Here is an 18,159-nt window from a genome sequence, read left to right as displayed (position 1 = left end):
ACAAATCTGCAAGTCTATTGTTGTAAAACTGCTGTCTGAGTTGAACTGGCCTCACTAAATGTTTCAACTTATTTTCAGGCAAGATTTGAAAGTTATTGGAGATCTCTTTAATTTTGTTTCACTTTGCTTGAACATTTTGATCAGGTTGGTCTACTCAATAATCATCTGCCATTTGTGACTTATCGGATACAAAACTTAAACCCGACACTTTCTTCTTCCTGTACATGAGACATTATACCTGTATTCTCCTGAAATCTATATTACTTTCTTGTGATATTTTCTTTCATTTTTGAATGGCCACTGTCATTATGTTGGTTATAATTTTTGGTTTAATGATAGTTGTTTGCAATGTGGCCTATGTAGGCTTTTCTAGATGTTAGCTTTCTCGTGGCCAGAAAAATCTGATGAAAGAGCTGTGACATAATAGTTGGGTATATGTTGTTAACCAATCACACTTTTTCTTTTTCTGATTTGGGCAAGTAATCATAAATATTACTACTGTAATAGTTTAGGTAATTACAGCATGTACATACTATGTTTTTGTATCAAGAACAAAGGGTCAAATTTGTTTCTTATAAAATGAACATTTGTTGGTCAAATTTGAGAAAAATTTTCGTAGAAGCTTCCTGTTTGCAGGGAAACAACCATTTCCCCTCTGCTTCTGCCAAAAAGAAATTTGTAATCATCATGCTTAAAATGAGTCCACATTTTTTTCCTTGGTCCATTCCAAGATTCCAGTTCCTATTTTTCCATTTCCTGTAATGATGCAATGCAGGTTAGTGTTTCTTGACTTGCATTGTTCTCGGACAACTATGGAAGCAGACGCATTTTTGATGATTCAACGAAGGGTTCCTCGTCTGTTGTCAAACTGGGTGGTAAATAAGCCTTTCTCTGTCTTTTTCTGTGTCTTTTATGATGTGAATTTCTGGTTTTGTTGATAAATATGCCATCATCGTTGTGGTTAAATGTTACAAGTTAAAACAGCACAATATAACATCATAACTCCATTGACAGAGGTCTTTGTTATAAGAGATCCAAACATTCGGACTCGATCTCTCATATAGGTAAATTTAATATGGCCACTCTTTGTTTCTGGCATAAAATAACTAAATTTAGCGGAAATTTGTGACAAGAAAAAGTCAGAATGATTTCACATTTAGCGGAAAGAAATATTCATACGACACACATGTGAAGTCCTGCCTATTCATAGTACTTGTACCTGTCTATTCATAGTACTTGTATTTGGCTGCTGTCCGAAGTCATTTTGTTTATGATTTGAATTCTAAGAGAAAAGCTGATAGTTTTGAAGAGTTAAATCAGTCAATTCTCAATGGTTTCTTAAGAAAAAATATTTTTAATTTCAAATATTACGAATTAAAGTATTTTTCCTATAAATAGAAGTTACAGCATTATTTTTGTAATAGATGGTTTACCTAACCTCTTACAGTCGTATTTTATCAATTTTTTCTCAGTTAATTTTGTACTAGAATATTTATTTTACACAGTTTATGAGAAAAGCATCTATCATTCGTGAAAGTGTTTAAATTACAAATACAAGATCAATAGTATCATAACTAGAATACTCAAAACATAATTCTGTGGCAAGATAATTTGTGTTGAAGTTAAATTGTTCTTATCAATCATGTTGAGGAAGAATTTTTAACTGCTAAGTGAAGTGCAGCACATTGTATATGCCAATATTGTGAGTGGACTTTGGAAATATTTACTGACAGGAATTAGATATCTTTGGGTACAGTCATATCATTTGTAGCCCTTAACCCTTTAACTCCCATGAGTGACCAAGACAGAATTTCTCCTTACAATATTAATACAATATCAACCAGATAAGTGATGAGAATTAAGAAAAATATCAATTTGGGGATAATAAGTTGATTCAATACTAAATTCTCTGAACTAACATGATAATAATTGTATGGTTGACAGAAAGGAGAATTACAAATTTGATCTGGGAGTTAAAGGGTTAAATTCTTGGGGACTTTTTTCATAAGCATATGACTGTCAGCTTTGTGTATTATTACTTAAATTCTTATTTTCATGATATGATTGGCAAAGACTTCCATGAGTGTTAATGAAGAGATTATTGATTGTTATTCATGTGCAAGTTTCCAAGTTAATTAAAAGTTTGGTAACTCAAAGTATTAGTGATTGTAGCATTTTCACTACATACTACTGGTCCCCTTCGAGCTAGAAGGTCAACTGGATGTATCATCTTTATTTGAAAATGGCTGCATCATGAGACCAAAACATTATTCTTCACAACAGATTTGTTCACTTAATTTAACTTTACTTAATTTGGACAATCAAATGATAACATGCCTTTTTCATATATTATATTTGATTCTGATATTTTATGCCTTTGCAGCACAGAGGAATTCCCTATTGTAATATTCCATGCTACAGTTTGTTATTTGGCCCAGGTGGATATGGCCGAGGAGGAACAGAATCATATCAATATTTAGCAGATGATAAGCTTACACCAGCTGAATTGGATGCCATTAGGTATACATACCTTTTATTTATGATTTTATAGTTTCATGTCATTCAGACAATGTCCAGCCAAGAGTTTTGATCATTTTTAACTTTTTGCATGGATTTTCCTGTTGTTCTATTTATTTACGATGTAATTTGTTTTTAGGAATGAAATTATTCCAAAGCTGAAGGAGTATAATACATTTTTTGAGTCACGTAAAGCTCTACAGTTAACAAGCAAAGAGGTAAAACTAATAATCATTCTTTAGAAAGACTAATAAAGTCATGGAACTTACCGGGTAATCCTTCAACTTGCACAAGTGACTAAGAGAGAATTTCTTCGTACAATATCAATACAATATCAAACAGACAAATGGTGAGAATAAAGAAAAATATCAACTAGAAGGTTATCAGCTGGTCTAATACCAAATTCTCTTAATTATCAACCAAATAATTGTATAGCAGACAGTAAAGAGAATTAGTAATGAGCTTACAGGAGAGAAAGGGTTGAGTTAATATCATAGAAATAAACGAAACTCTGAAAGGGTGATTTTTATCTCAAAGATTATAAGGGAACAAATTGTGTTCTCTGATTATTATTATGGAAATTTTTCCAAAAATCTCTAAATTACTAAAATTGAGTCACAACTAAGCAAAGAATTCTATCACAGTGTGCTGTTGTCAAACACACTTGAGTCTCACAATATTACTCTCCAACCAAGAAAATAAATGAGTATTAACACAATGCAGGAGGACCTAACAAAGTGCAGGTGGATAATCTGTGTTGGTTTGGCATCCCAACTGCTTGGAAAATCAATACTTCTCATTACACCATGCCACAGAAGCTGTGATAGACTCTTGCAGATGTGCATGTAATTTTTTTATATATATTTTGCCTTTTCTCACTTAGCTCAGTGGCAGACTCATACTCGAGGGGGTACTCAAGATTTACTGGGGTTTGAAGGTGCCTGTTACACTTGCAAGTCATAACTTGTCATATTGGAGGAGACGCTCACAGAAAGAACAGAATGGTTACAGAGGATCGGCTGTTAATAGAGTTAAAGATGGAATTGTAAGTGGGTTGGCTTGAAAAAGAAGGAAGCTTTGTAAAGTCCAGTTTCTCTTTATTTTAATTGCATTATCACATGATTTCCCAACATTTTAAGGATTATTTTTTTGACTAGATTTCTTGGTTGAGTTCTTGTCAAGCATCAGGTGTACTATTCTTTCCTCAGTTTATACAAAAATGATTAAATTTCTCATTGCCTGTCTACTTGACAATGTATTAGATTGATAAAGAGAAATTCCACTCTGATTTATCAGAGTTGATTTCGAAGAAATTGAAAAATGGTGTGGCATTAGTGCTAGGTCCACATGTAAATTTGTCCTTGATAGCAGCACTCCTAGTCACTCATGCTACATGGGATAGGTTCTAGCCGCTATGCTGGACAAGAGGTTGAACTTACATTTATTATAACAGTAACTATTTTTTTTTCCATTTTGCCTTTAACTAAATATCTACAGAGACCAAGGACAAGTAGTTTAGAGAAGATTCTAGCCAGGCGCCGGTCCATTAATAACAAAAATATTCCAGATGCAGGAGATCAGAAAACTATTCTTGATTTCACAGTTCAGGTGAGAGCATTATCTTTCCATAAGATAACTTCAGTTTTATCTAAATTCTTTACAGGTCACTGGTTTGTTTTAATTGATACTCTTGGACCTTTAACTGTTAGTTCCTGTGTTGGTGAACTGTAGCAAAGGCAAGAGAAAGTACCCAACTTCTGAAAGTATTTTGTGCATCAGCAAAGGATCATGCTGTCTTAAGAGAAACAATCCTTTCTTCAAAGTATATGAACTTGCAATCTCTTGACATGGCTAATTACATCTTTCTTTACAATAGAAATGTTTGTTCATCAACAAATGAGTTAACAAATATGTAACTGTGGAAGACAAAATATGTAGCTTATATCATGAAAGTGACAGCAATAGTATTTTGCTGAGCCACACACATTTGAGTGAGTGAATTTTAAGCAGTGGTCATTTTTTGTCATCAACAGTCCCCAGAAGGTCACACAACATTTATTCCTCCTTATGGGACTTCAACAAATTTGCGTGTGACAAGCAGAACCAAAACAAGAGAAGTTATAAAAATGCTGATGACTAAATTCCAGGTTTGAAAGCATTTACTGATAACTCTTATGATCTAAATGTGAGGTTTTTTTTTGAATGATGTAATTGAGGAACAATTTTCAGAAGGATGTCACAAGTTATCTTAGATGACTTTTCTTTTTCTTCACTGCACTCTGTGATTGGTTGAGAGAACTCCCATCTATCCTGTCGGCCAATCAGATGCCAAATTGGTTGAAACTTTACTTTGAATTCCTTGCTCATTTTCTTCTTGTCATGTTAACCTTTGGTGTGATAAGCTCTCAGTGGTGATTTCTTCCGTTTTGACTTTCTGATCCTTGATCCCAAAGTTTTTCCCTTAAAAAAAAAATGCCCTTTGGTCTGAAAAAGTTGAAAGTGGATTTCTTCATTCTGTATCACAGGTTTTCTTTTTTCAAACTTTGAATAACTCTTGTCAGATATTACCATGATAGTAAGAAGCTTCATAAACCCACAGTCCTTTGATGATAACTCAGATAATATTATCTGAAATGTCCTGGGTAAAAGAAAATATTAGAGTAGTAAGGAGCTATCAATGAACAAAGCTGCTGATTTTTGAAGTATTCAATCAAGTCTTGGAACACACTGTAAAACAGCACTCACTAGCCAAGGATTTTGATGAAGGAAGTCTTTTTCATCTGTTTTTCAAATTTTGCCTACTGTTTAGGAGTTATGTTTTTGTGGTGAGCCACTGCTATTTCAAAAAATTTCTTATTTGGGGAAGTCAGACAATGGGAAGTTTATCATTGCCTTAAAATATGACCAAATGCTGCAGCCACCTCACTATAAATCTGAAATATTTGTCCCTTTGTCTCTTTATTAGATCACTGATGCACCTCAGAAATTTAATCTTTATGCTGTATATGACAATGGGTGTAAGTACTCTTTTATTTGTAGCATTCTTTACTTTATCAAGTCAGTTTGTCTCACAAAGATCTGTGGGATGCCCGCATTTTTCAACTTGCTCAGATTTCAGTCATTTGTTTTGCATGTGACATGATAATTCACCACAACAATCAGATGAATTTGGGTGTGAAATCCACGCCTCTTACATCTAGGTTTATCTCTTTTTTTTTTTTTTTTTTTTAACAGCAATTAGACAACTCCAAAAGGAAGAATTTCCTCTATATTGTCGCCTTTTGTTGGGGCCCAGTGAGGTAAAGTATAGCCTGGAAGACAAATCAAAACAATCTTGAATCAAAACTTTACATTTTTATCAATTAGTAATGCTTCAATTTGTGATTTTTTAGGAGGCAGCTAAGATATTTGTTATGGAGGCTGATGATACTAATAACATATCTCATGAGGTTAGTTCATCAAAGATTTATTATTTCCTTTTAATTTGCTTTTTAAATTTTTTCAAGAATAGAGATCTTTATTGTATGATTAGTCACATCATTTTAATCTTCCACTCTTAGATCTGTTTGTCTGAGTAATTTTATTTTTCAGCTGTTACACAATTTCTTGTAATAAATTTACTGCTATTTTTAAAATTTTTATTAGATAGGTGTCTTTCTGGTTAAATGCATTCCTCTTTTAAGACAAAAGCTGTAACTTTAACGGGGAGGAGATGGTAATCTGCTTTGTACTAAAGTTGGGAGAAGATGCTTCCTGAAACAGAAACCTAAGATTAGTTACAGCAGTTTTGTGCCTCTTGTTCTCTAAGACTGTACCTTACTGTATAAAGGGGGTAAGTTTCTAAAGAAACTGTGGTGCTGTGTTGGTGGTATAGAGTATAGCAGATTGCTCTGATGAAGGGCTAACACTCAAAACATCAGTTTTTTTATCCTTTATGGTGGCTAATTTACATTCTCAACTCAGTTGTTAACTCTAAATTACCTGCTGTACCTTACTGTAGCTTGCTTTTGTTTATATTAGGTTGCACAATACATTCATTTTGCCATGCCTGTGTTACAAGCCTTCCTGGAAAAATATCAGGAGGAGGAGGAGAGAGAGGTTGAGAGAGTGAAAGAGTGGTACGTACTTTATCTCATTTGATCTTGTTGTCTGATTGTCCAGGTGAGAGTAGTCCTGATAATGACTGCTGTTGCTTGTGGAGGCTGATGTTTCTACAACTTCAGCTAAGCTTTAGAGAACATCAATCACCACTTTGGACAATGGCCAGGACTACACTCATTTGGACAATCAGAATACACTATCACATGTTAGCCCCAGTTTCAAACCGTATACTATGGTTCAATCATTTATTTTTTATATGTAGTGACATAAATGTCAGTACAAGTTTTTCCTGGTTCATTTATATGCTACTGCTGGAAAAATTTGTATCAGAACAAGTTGAAATGGCAAGTAATTAGTTTGGTTGCTTTGCAAAAGTGATAATTTGATTGTGGTTCTAAATCTTGTGATGATATAATGTAAGGAGCAAAAGACAAAGCATTGTTAGGTTTTACATATTAATCTGTTGATTTATCTAATGTTTTTAGTTACAAGCTTTACAAGCAGAAGCTACAAGAGAGGCTTGCAGAAATATCCACTGCTGTTTAACACAATGGCTGTCCAATAACCAGGAGCATTTTAATATAATGATATTTTTATGTATTTCAAATAAATATTATTTATTTGTTTAAAGAGATTAAGCCTTGTAAGTAAGTCAATAAATTTTTATTAATTTAATAATGCAACAGCTTTGTAAAGATGACAGGTTAAATGGCTATGTTTTTTTTTTTGTAAAAAATGTACATACTTTTCTGTATTTTAATTATGGAACAGATAAACAGAAAGTTAGGAGAGAGAGAGAAAATTGAGGTGGTGCCTAGGGTTTGTCAATTCTACGTCAGTTATCTATGTAAGTTTCAACAGAAATTGAAGTTTATTTCCTCAGACATTCAAGAAATACCACTTCTGATATTTTCTGAGGTGTTTTCAGTTGTTTTATAGTTAATAATTTTCATTGACAAATTTGATTGCTCTGTTTTCCACCCTTACACAGTTTTCACGTAGAATAATGTATTGAATTTAGCCTTTATATGAGTGGTTCAGAAATTAAACCCCTGTTGAGAAAACTAGCCAAAAATACCTCTAGTGGAATTGAGAAATTCTAAGTCCTACGTCCCACATCTACCAGTTAATCACTTCTTGTAGTTAAAGGATAAATTTTTCTTGAAGAGACCTAAATGGTAGTTCTGAGGTGGTATAATGAGGTGGTATGAGTGGCATGGAGGGGCCTGGTAGCCAAATTGATGATGTAATAGCCTCCCCTGGTGTGCCAGCTTGGATTGAGGTCTGCATTCTCTTTTGTTGTTAGTGAACAAACCTTTTTAACTCAGAGTATGTATTCCTGGCCAACTGTCTGGAAAAATTAAATATCAGTGCTTAAAAGTAATTGAAAATCTTTTAACTCTCAGACCAAGTGCACCATACTGGACACTGTTTTGACAGATTGAGGGTTGAACTTAAGTTGAGTTGAAAAAGGAATTAAACCAATTTTATTTTGGATCATTTTTGTGTCTGTTTGTGCATTATTACAACAAAACAACTAATCATCTCAGTAACATTGTCAGTAAGATGCTGCTGTACACAGAGGGAAGGAAGAGCTTTGCCCAGAAACTCCACCCCTGTTTTAGGAGTGAAATTTTGTTAAAACATTGCCCATCGCGTTAACTTAAGGCATCAGTGACCATTTCATCTTCCTCTACGCAATTATGACCGAAGACCTGCTCAAGGTTTTGGAGAATGTTGTTCCAAAATGACTTCAAAATTTTTCTCCTTTGTTCCCATATATAAAAGAAGCACCACCACTTTTACAGAAGTCAAGACTTTGTCACTGAAAAGTAGAGTACTATACCGCTGTCAATCAATTTCTAGAATAGCTGTTTGAAGCTTGTAACGCAACGCTTTAGCTAACGATAGTGTTGCGTGACAAGTCTTACACTATTCTACGAATGGGCTTACACGACAGACCAACTGAAACTTTCAAAATGGCGACAGTAGCGGAAGCCCTTTCGTATCTACGAACTTTAACCTCGAATTCACCCAACACTCCACCAGCAGAAAAGAAGAAAGGCTTTGACGAGCTTCTTATTTTTAATATGCAGCGTTTAAGGGAAAATCTCTGCGAGAAAGGGACATTTCCAGAGATAGAGCGCCGATTACAAATTCAAACACTTGCGCACGTGAGAGAACTGGAAAAATCTGATCACACATTCGATGGAAATAAAGATGCTGTTGAGAAACTTCATGCAGATAAAGAGAGTCGAGAAAAGGAATTCAAAGATTGTATTCGGTGGATTTTCGTAGAAGCATGTATAGAACTTGTAAAACTGTTGAAAGAAGCTTTGATCGGCGTTGCAATCGATAGGCAAGCTAGCGGCAAGGAAGATAATCAGAATAGTAGAAAACGGGATAATGAAGTACCACAGTTGCCCCCAGATACTCTCGGCGTTACTGATCAAAAGACAGTATTGACAGCTATTCAATTTGTGGTCATATTGGGAATTTGTCCAAATCTGTTATCTGGTGTGGGTGTGCCTGTTGAGAAGCGATCTGGATTTGCCTCATTACTGAACATTCGTTGTTGCATCAATAATGAAAGGCGCTTGTTTGAATGTATTAATACACTTGTTGACTGCATAGAACAGCCCTCATTGGGTGCATTGATTTTGTCAAGACATTTAGGAGATGTATTGGCTGGGCTTTTGCAGCTATGTTATGCGCCAGTTTCCGCTTACTCCAATAACAATAAAGGCTCAATTGCTTCTACAGAGAGGAAAAGTGATATCTCTGATTCTAATACTTCTAAAATATTACATGATGAGTCTTGTGGGGATCCCAATTCAACCACTGAAAATCCTCATAGCACAACAAAAACTGAATCAAGTGCTGAACCTTCAGTTAAAAGCACCTCTTCTAATAAACTAGATCCAGGTGCTCTCTATGCACTAGAAAAGAATCCCCCAAACAGTAAAGCAAAAAATGATAGACAGTTATTCATTACCTCAACTGAAAGGGAAAAATGTAGTCAGGATCTTCAAAGAATTTTAGATCGTGTTTACCAGCCAATGGTTGTCAGAGATCTCCTGATGCTCCAGGGGGGATTGTCAAATGGTGGGAAACAACCTGGGAAAGTTAGTTCCAGGGAAGCATCTGGTCATCAAAGAGTGAATCATGGAGGAACACTGGGGCAGACTCCAGGGTGGATGAGAAATATCTGTGGCCAACTTCTTTCTGAAAGGCTCATGAAGCAAAATGGAGTGAAAGCTGTGTTGCATGCCCTTCTTGAAAGATCAGCAGGTACAGCAGCCTCTTATGATGCCAATTGAGCATTATGATCTGCTTGAAGATCTAATCAGAAAAGTGCAAATAGCCTGTAGTTACAGAAATTCATAACTGTTGAATTTCCTCTTTTCATTTCCCTACTAATTATTATACAATTATAGTTTATACTTAATTCAGAATGTAGTCAAGTTACTTGGCATATCTTGTGGTATTTCAGGTGGGGCTGGCTCTCCTGACTGGAAGAAATGTGATGTCATTGCCAAATTAATAGCAAACTGTCCTAGTCAGGCAGAATCTGTGGAAGAGTATTATAAGTTAGTTTCTCCACAGGTGAGTGGGGTGTTAATAATCTACTTTCCGCAAGCATACTTTCAGCATTACTTTCTGGTTGAATTATAGACAAACTTGGTTAACCTTTTTATATACTCAGACTGATCAAGGATAAAAATCTCCTTATATGTTAAAATTGAAAGATATAAGGAAAGGTTACAAAATTAGGGGACCCACCAGTGGGGAAACAATAGATTGTTTGCAATGTGTTTGGCTACACTGTAGCAACATGTTGCAAGATGTGATATGGTGTTGAATCAAGTTTGAAAATGGTCAAATTTTTTTGCAACATTTTTGGTTGTTGCAAAATGTTGCATTCATTTTGCTAGCTCTTTCGTAAAATCTCACAAAATGATCCAACGATGTTGCAAGATGTTGTGTAAGTTTGGTCAGGCCTTAAGTGACATGATGTTTAGGGGGTATTTCAAGGTTTAAAATTTACAAGTGTGGGATTTTATCGTTGCATATTTGTTTTGTTGTTGTTTTTATTAGGGGGTGCATGGGAGATATGGGAAGAGATAGGACCAGAGGTGGGATTTTTTTGAGCGGTGAAACCTGGATGATTTATTTAATGGAAAAAATATCAAATCATCGGCTTTTTATCTCTTATATGTCCAGAATAAGGTTTTGATTACAATCCTAGATTGATTTTTTTTAGAATTGACCATGTGAATCTTTGACTGTGTTACCTTTGGAACAGATAATCCAGTTGTTACATGGGCAGAGTGCTGGTGTTGGAAGGCTTTATATAAGGACAGCATCAAGTGTTATAATGGAGATGTTAATTCAGTATCCAGAGCTTGCTCAGAAATATGTCCTCTCTCCTATCATTAGACCTTTGGCCCAAACCACTGAGAGGCAAGGTAGTTGTGAAATTTGTTCTTATGCAACTGAAGGGATTTCCATTGTTATGGTGGGGTGGCTCTGATTGAATAAGGAGCTCAACTGTGTGTTCTTTGCTTGGACAAAAGGCTAATGCCCGAAAGATCAGCTGCAAAACTCTTTAAAGTGGCCAATTTACGTTATCAACTCAGTTGAGAATTCTAATTTACCCTGTTACACTCTGTCATGTAGAGTATACCCCCTTTATTCATGTGTTCTCATGGTCAGTTATGTTCTGCTTTTGCCACATTCGGTTGCACTTTGTACCATGCACTGTGAATTTTTCACAACTTATCAGGATCTGTTGTCCCCACTTTTGACTGCATCTCGGGCTTTACAGACCTCCTTCTCAGGCATTGTTAGAGAAGTCATCACCCTCCATCATTCCTCTTTTCGAGGTGTATAGCAAGCTAATGGTTAGCATGCTGGAAATTCTTTTCTGGAGTGAAAGGTCGGGGGAATGCCATGCTTAGGTCCTTTAGTTGGGTTCTTGAGTATCTCTAAGCTATTACAAAGAGACAAAACTAATACTGAAACCGGAAAAGTGCTTTTCTCTAACCAGGGGTAAAACTGGGTGCTGCTGAACTTCCAGGGAAAGCTGATACTAAGGCAGTGTGCTGGGGGTAGAGGGGAGGAGAAGGGAATGGGGAACAGTGACAAATTAGCATGTTTAACCAGGGAAGTAGCAATATTCCATTATAGGAACCAGTAATTTAAGATGGAGTGTGAGAAAATGGGGTAGAAAGTTCATAACTGGTAACCCTCTCCTCTTATAGAAAGGAATGAAGCAACAATAGTATTTAAAAGGGTAAAGTTGGCCCAGAGACTAGTGGCTTTCAGAATTGTAAAACTAACAAATTCTTAATAATCATATTTAGGAGGGAGAGCAGGAACTACTGTTGTTGATGAAAACAAAGTGGAGCAATGCGTTGAAGACATTCACAAGGTACATTGAGGTGTCTTGTAGACAGTTTTTGTCTGATTTATCCAGTTTGATACAATTTTGTACATTAAAAGTAACAAGCAGCTTTTCTAATAAAGCCATATGTAGTTAAGGCAAAGTTGAACTTTAGACAACTGATGGCTTCTGATGTCTGCTGAAGAATGCTAAATTTGATTTCTTGCATTGATTTGGGGGAGAGGCAATTATGAAAATTTTAAGTGAATGGAGTGTGTCACTGAGATTTTCAAACTCTGAAAAGACAAAATTGTTATTGACTGTGGCATATTGACCTCATAGAGCCACATCTGGAATATGCGGACTGAATAATATGAAATAAATGTAGAAAAAATGCTAGAACCTCAGACACAGACCAATTTTGGGTCTGGAATCAAGGAGGAATCAAGACCTAAAAAAACATACCCCAGCTTTACATCGACAGTTGCCTGTTCAGAACGAATGAGGTAGTGTGCCATTAAGGCAAAAGGAAGAATTGATTACAGTACTGAACAGTTGCTGTTGAGAAGTTACAGCTCTGCTGTGAGGTCAGGACTTACATGTTTCTAATCAATAATTTTCTTTTGTAGGTATTTGTTTCTGGGTCACCCAAAAGTGCCATAAAAGTTTTGTTGCCAATTGTTCATCCAGTATTTGAGCTCTTCTGTTTCACTAGAAAGGGAGTGTCTCATTTAAGGTAAGCATTTGTGTTGGCTGAAAATGGTGGCAATTTGTAGAAATTATGGCCTTAGGAAGTAAGAACTGTTAATATTTCACAAGTGACTTTAGGAAACAATAGTGGATCTCTATCATTATGTTACATTGCTCACATTAGGTTATTATGCTGGTATTGCGACACGATTGATTTCATTATTGTTTTGTTAATTTTTAGGTCTGCTCTACAAGAAATTCTTGTTCATGTACTAAAGCAAGCTGAGCCATGTCAAGTACTCCAACTTCTGTATACCCTGGCTTTCGAGATGAATCCTTCAGATAATTTGTCATTATCAAAATCTTCTGCACACAGCAATGGAGCCACAAAAGATGAAAAAGAAGTAATTTTCATTCCTCTTATGGATGAGAATTTTGTGTTTGCATATGGAGATGAAGGTGGAGCTTTAATCAGATATCAAAGTGCTGATGAGCAGTTCAATGCAGAGAGTATCTTGAGAGATTTACAAGGAAATGACTTGAGTGGCAGTGAAGTCCAAGCCCAATGCATTGTGGAACTTCTGAGGGGTCTAAATAAGGATGCTATTGCTGGAGACTTCTTTATTTACTTGACGCAGGAGTTAACAAAAATCATATCAGACTTCTCGGAAGAGATTGAGTACAAAGGTAAAGTACATATTGTGTCCACTCATTTTTGGGGTCTATGTTTTCATGCATTTTTTTAATATTTTTTATTGAGTCTGCGTAATCACTTTTAATAATTTAAGTCGCAAATCAAAGTTCTTGAATATGAAACATTTTATTTTTACTTACAGTTAACTGTTTTTTTTCTTTGTTCAGATGTACAACATAACCTTTTGATCCTTCATCTTGTTGCGCTTATGTGCGAAAAGCTTGGACCTTCCATTCTGACAGACACTCCCCAGATGTTGGCCTTCATAGAGTCAACACTGATACGCGCCTGTGCCATCATCCATGCAGATGAGCAGGGACTGGGACTGGCATTTGTCACTGAGACTCTAACCATGGCCCTTGGGATGTTGTCGGCAGCGCTGAGTGGAGAAGGAGGAGGACTTGAGGTGAGGTGTAGAATTTGAGATTTGATCTGGTTTATACTCAAACGGGCAATTTTCAAGCGGCTGTTTCAGATAATAGAGCAAGTGATAGTCATGCATTGAATTTATTTCAGATGAAAAAGGAACATCGTCCCCTTGTTCAAAATCTTTTGCCCTTACTTGAAACACTTGCTGAGCAACACTCTTCGGTAGAGGTTCGAGATATGGCGAGTGATCTGCGCATTGCCATAGCGACACACGGAGCTGTGTGGAGCCACAAAATGGAGGCTGCAGCGATGAATTTTGGGAAGCAAACCGATGCTGTTAGGATAAATTCTGAATCTACAGCCGTCAAAGGTATGTGCCACTCGTGGTCCGAAATTGATTCAACTTCTTAGCTTTTTTCAATCTGGGACATTCATTAAAGCAGCAAACGTTTTGTACTTTATGTGACACGATTCCTACAGAAAGCTGTGGAAGGCCGAAGCATTTTGTCACTCTCGAAAGAGTGAATAAGGGATTGAGGTTTCACGAGTGAGAGAAGAGCACTTCATTAGCGCCTTACATGGATCAAGGGACAGGCTGGACTTTTTATTACTATGAATCATCACTTTCTCCATAGACAGCGGTGGAAGCACCCACCTCCAAGAGCCAACTCTCTCCCCCCCCCTCCCCTCCGTTAGTGGGCCATGCCCTCAATGGTATACCTGTTCTCTTTTTCATTGCGTGTGTTTTTCATCTCATTTCCTTTAGAAAACGCAAACACTGAAGAAAAAGACAAATTCGACGAAGCCTTCTCTCAGGTCTGTGATCCTTTGATTCCCGTCCGCGGTCATGGTCTGTTGCAATTAGCTTCCCTCCTACGCCAAAGGAAACCCAAAGCTGTTCAGGCCACAGACACGTTACTGAAGATCTTCTTGGAACAATTATCTCACGACGACTCTTACATTTACCTGGCTGCCATTCAGGGGCTTGTCTCTTTGGCTGATGTTAGGGCAGATACGGTCATGCCACAACTCGCTCGCGAGTTTGTTGCTTGTAGGGAAGACGCTGGGATTACCGCTGGCTCTACAAAGGAGGCGAATGACAAGGGGTACTATAAACCAGGTGACATAGCTAAGTTGTGTTTGATATCTCGATTATCACATGTTAGAGCATGAACTCGTTGTTCTTAACGAATTTTTGATACCACATTGGCGCGCGTGCCAGTCAACGAGAGAGTGAGCAAAGTTGTATGAAACTTTCCTGGGCATTTATTTTATAGGGAGTCGGGGGTGTCCCTGAAAGTGGTATCATCACGTCAAATACTAATGGTTTCTGAGTGGTTGGGATTTGATTGCATTTTACACGTTTCCTATCACGTAGCACATACACGCACTCTCCACAAATCACGGGTCGCGCATAATGCCTTAACTTGTATTTCTCTAATACTAAACGTAACGCTTCCGAACTTGACGAATATTTATCAGTCCCGAACCATTATATGGCTTACCTCACCAAAAAGTTCACCGTGCCTTAGTTGGTAGAGCAACTGGCCGCGAAATCGAGAAGTCTGGGTTTGATTCCTCTTGGAAAATCAAATTAACCCTTTAACTCCCTGATCAAATTTGTCATTCTCCTTACTGCCAACCATACAATTCTTATAATGTTAGTTCAGAGAATGTAGTATTGGATCAACTAATTATCCCCAAATTGATATTTTTCTTTATTCTCCTCACTCGTCTTGATGATATTGTATTGACATTGTAAGGAGAAATTCTTTCTTAGTCACTCATGGGAGTTAAGGGGGTTAACAGCTCGCGACTGATGTTTAAAATTCGTTTTTGTATGTTTATTTATTTGCTTTTCAGTTTCATGTGGAGCAAACCGATCTACCAGGTCTCCTGAATTAAGAATGAAAATCGGAGAAGCATTGGTAAAAGCCACAAGAATCTGCGGTGAACTGGTGCCCAAATATTCCCAGCATCTATTGCCAGCCTTGTTGACAGGTGTCAAAGACCCTGAGCCCTTGGTGCGGGCCAGCAGTCTGTCTAATCTTGGTGAAGTGTGTCAGTTGTTGAGGTTCTCTCTGGGTCCTGTCGTGAACGAGGTTGGCGCGATGAGAATCTGAAATATCATGATTGAGTGTGTTAGATTCCCCGGAACGGTGGCTGGAAAAGTATCTTACTTCATCGTGCATTAAAGCTCTCTTCAAAAGGCGGTCCAAAAGCCACATACCCAACGCTCCTTAGCGATTTGAATAGTTTGTAGCAAAAAAAAAATGATAAAAAGCACAAGAAACGTAGATATGTGATAGGTAAGATAAAAGATGATTAGGGAAAATCGAAAAATTAAATTCACACGTTTCTCTTTATTTTTCTTTAGATTTTCAGTTGTGTATCTGCTGTACTAAAGACAGACAAGTCGGCCGAAGTCAGACGCGCCACAGTCCTTGTCCTAACTTTACTACTTAGAGGACTGGGGAAGAGTATTATGGAGGTAGGGAGAGTAACTAATGTGGTTAAGTGAAATAATAAAGAAATAAAAAGAATCCGACAAATGCTAATGTGTCACAGCTTGCCCAGCAGTCCATTCCGGTTCCTTTCAGCTTTTCAGGAAGTCGCGCGAGGGCTCGCAACGAAAGCGAAGAGAAGGGGGCAGAGGACTAACACAAGGGGGCATACGCTGAGACATTAGAAACAAAAGGCTCGCGGATGTTTAGAGTTTTTTTTCCTTTGTCGCTTTATACGGGTCTGTTGTGTGTACCTTTTAGTTGACATTGCTAAAACAGTAGCGTTGCAGGTGGTTGTTGGATTTCAAAGAGCAGCGGAAGTTCTTGCATTTTACTTCACTATGCCATTCACTTCAGAAAAACGTCAGTGCATAAGATCCCCACTGTTTGATCAAGATGTGTGGCTCACAAAGAAACTGGCAGAGAGCAATATATTTTGAATTTATTCCTCTCTTTTATTTTTTTTGTTTTACGTCATTTTTAGGTTCTAAGCTCGACTCTGAGGGAAATCTACCAATTGTTGAAGGTAGTGGAGTCAACAGATCCCGATGACATGACTCGACTTCATGCGCAAACTGCTCTTGATGAACTGAATAACATAACGAGAGAATATTTGTTTCCTGAACCTTCCTTTACAAAACGTATTCAAGTGTTACCTTGATACAATCAAGCTACAAAGTCATTTTAAAGTCAACAAAAATTATTTTATTTACTAAACACATCGATAGATATAAAGATAACGAGATGCTTTATCTTGAGAAAAAAATGTGTCTGTCGTAACCCGTACAAAAGATGACCACGGTGGTAATGCGCAGACCGGTGGATGGACCTTGGGTAGAAGAGCCGAGAGTGATAATGAGTGGGGGTTCTCATGTTGCGTTCTTGAGCAAGACATAACTCTAACAAATCCTCTCGTCAACGTGGTTACCAGAGAGCCGTCTGCCCTCAGTTTTCTTCATTTCCTGGTTGTAAGTGGCGAAGATGTGTCGGCTTAAAAATTTGGCAATATTTAATAAAATTTTCTTAAATTTTCGTAATTCGCATCGGCAGCCATTGAGGAATATTTTAACTCCCTCTTGTACCTTGAGTCAGGTAGGGAAGGTACACGAGCCTATGCTGCCTCACTTCATTTCGATTTGCGTAACATGAAGCGACTAGGAGTTATGCTCTCCCCCTGGATGCTCTTACTGCGCAAGTTACTTTCCCCCACCCCCTCTCTCAGCAATTGGTTAACCAGTACCCCCCTGACAATGAACCAGTACCCATTTTAACTCTTGGGTGGAGAGCGGTACTCTGATTATTTTTTTTTTTTTGCTCTTGAACAGCTCCCAATACTCCCCCCGCCTCCCCCTCCCTATCATTTTAACAGGTTTTCCTGAATCTTCACTGGTTCATATATATATCCTTGGGCGCAGAGAGCCAGAGCTGATTAAGGCTTGACCCCAGTCCACCTCCAATCTTCATCGCTGAAAGTTCACATCTGCCCTTGGTGGATCAATTGTACCAACTCCTTTTAAAATGAACAAAAAAAAAAAAAAAGAAGGACAAGACTTAAAGTTTTAATCTCTTCCTGGGCTCAAGAACAGGTTTTGCCTCCCTTTTTTAACAAGATGATCAAAAAGCTGACATAGAGAATGACTTACTGTGCCAGGAGCTTAAGCCGGGCTCCTGGCTGTGCTTAAGAATCCAACGGGGAGATTTGCAAACTCGATTATGTTCAGTTGATGATGGTGTCAGTTCATTGTTATTATTGTCTCATCTTTTAATATCTTCATTCAGTCTTAGCTCGTGTAATCATCCTCTTAGCGAGACCAAACAAACCGCGATACGTCATAGAAACGATGTCTTGAGCAATGCTTACATCCAATTTAATTTTTAAGGTTTAGTGGGGTTGACGC

At 37.3% G+C, this 18,159-nt stretch overlaps 2 protein-coding genes across 5 annotated transcripts in view; both read left to right on the top strand.

Annotated features, from left to right (window-relative positions):
* LOC113671116 (ras association domain-containing protein 4) overlaps nt 1-8,118 on the top strand; it is an 18,619-nt gene extending 10,501 nt beyond the window's left edge. For all 4 annotated transcript variants that reach the window (XM_089195758.1, XM_089195753.1, XM_089195750.1 and 1 more), the window contains 10 exons: nt 2,384-2,520; nt 2,657-2,735; nt 3,401-3,562; nt 4,015-4,125; nt 4,551-4,664; nt 5,483-5,534; nt 5,752-5,816; nt 5,910-5,966; nt 6,538-6,635; nt 7,104-8,118. In XM_089195758.1, coding sequence (XP_089051884.1) covers nt 2,384-2,520; nt 2,657-2,735; nt 3,401-3,562; nt 4,015-4,125; nt 4,551-4,664; nt 5,483-5,534; nt 5,752-5,816; nt 5,910-5,966; nt 6,538-6,635; nt 7,104-7,164 — 936 coding nt within the window. In that variant the 3' untranslated portion in view covers nt 7,165-8,118. The remainder of the gene's footprint in view (nt 1-2,383; nt 2,521-2,656; nt 2,736-3,400; nt 3,563-4,014; nt 4,126-4,550; nt 4,665-5,482; nt 5,535-5,751; nt 5,817-5,909; nt 5,967-6,537; nt 6,636-7,103) is intronic.
* A 464-nt stretch (nt 8,119-8,582) lies between these two features.
* LOC113671126 (transport and Golgi organization protein 6 homolog) lies at nt 8,583-17,298 on the top strand. Its single transcript, XM_027187345.2, has 12 exons — nt 8,583-9,909; nt 10,112-10,224; nt 10,925-11,087; nt 11,985-12,052; nt 12,634-12,740; nt 12,936-13,381; nt 13,556-13,794; nt 13,905-14,127; nt 14,524-14,877; nt 15,621-15,859; nt 16,135-16,248; nt 16,746-17,298. Exons 1-12 carry the CDS (start codon nt 8,598-8,600, stop codon nt 16,920-16,922), a joined length of 3,555 nt encoding a protein of 1,184 aa, XP_027043146.2. The 5' UTR covers nt 8,583-8,597; the 3' UTR covers nt 16,923-17,298.
* Nucleotides 17,299-18,159: the final 861 nt, after the last annotated feature.

Source organism: Pocillopora damicornis, chromosome 1 (assembly GCF_964200805.1).
Source record: "Pocillopora damicornis chromosome 1, jaPocDami1.2, whole genome shotgun sequence".
Taxonomy (NCBI): domain Eukaryota; kingdom Metazoa; phylum Cnidaria; class Anthozoa; order Scleractinia; family Pocilloporidae; genus Pocillopora; species Pocillopora damicornis.
The sequence above is the reverse complement of the archived record's forward strand: the minus strand, read 5'-3'. Positions and strand labels throughout refer to the sequence as shown.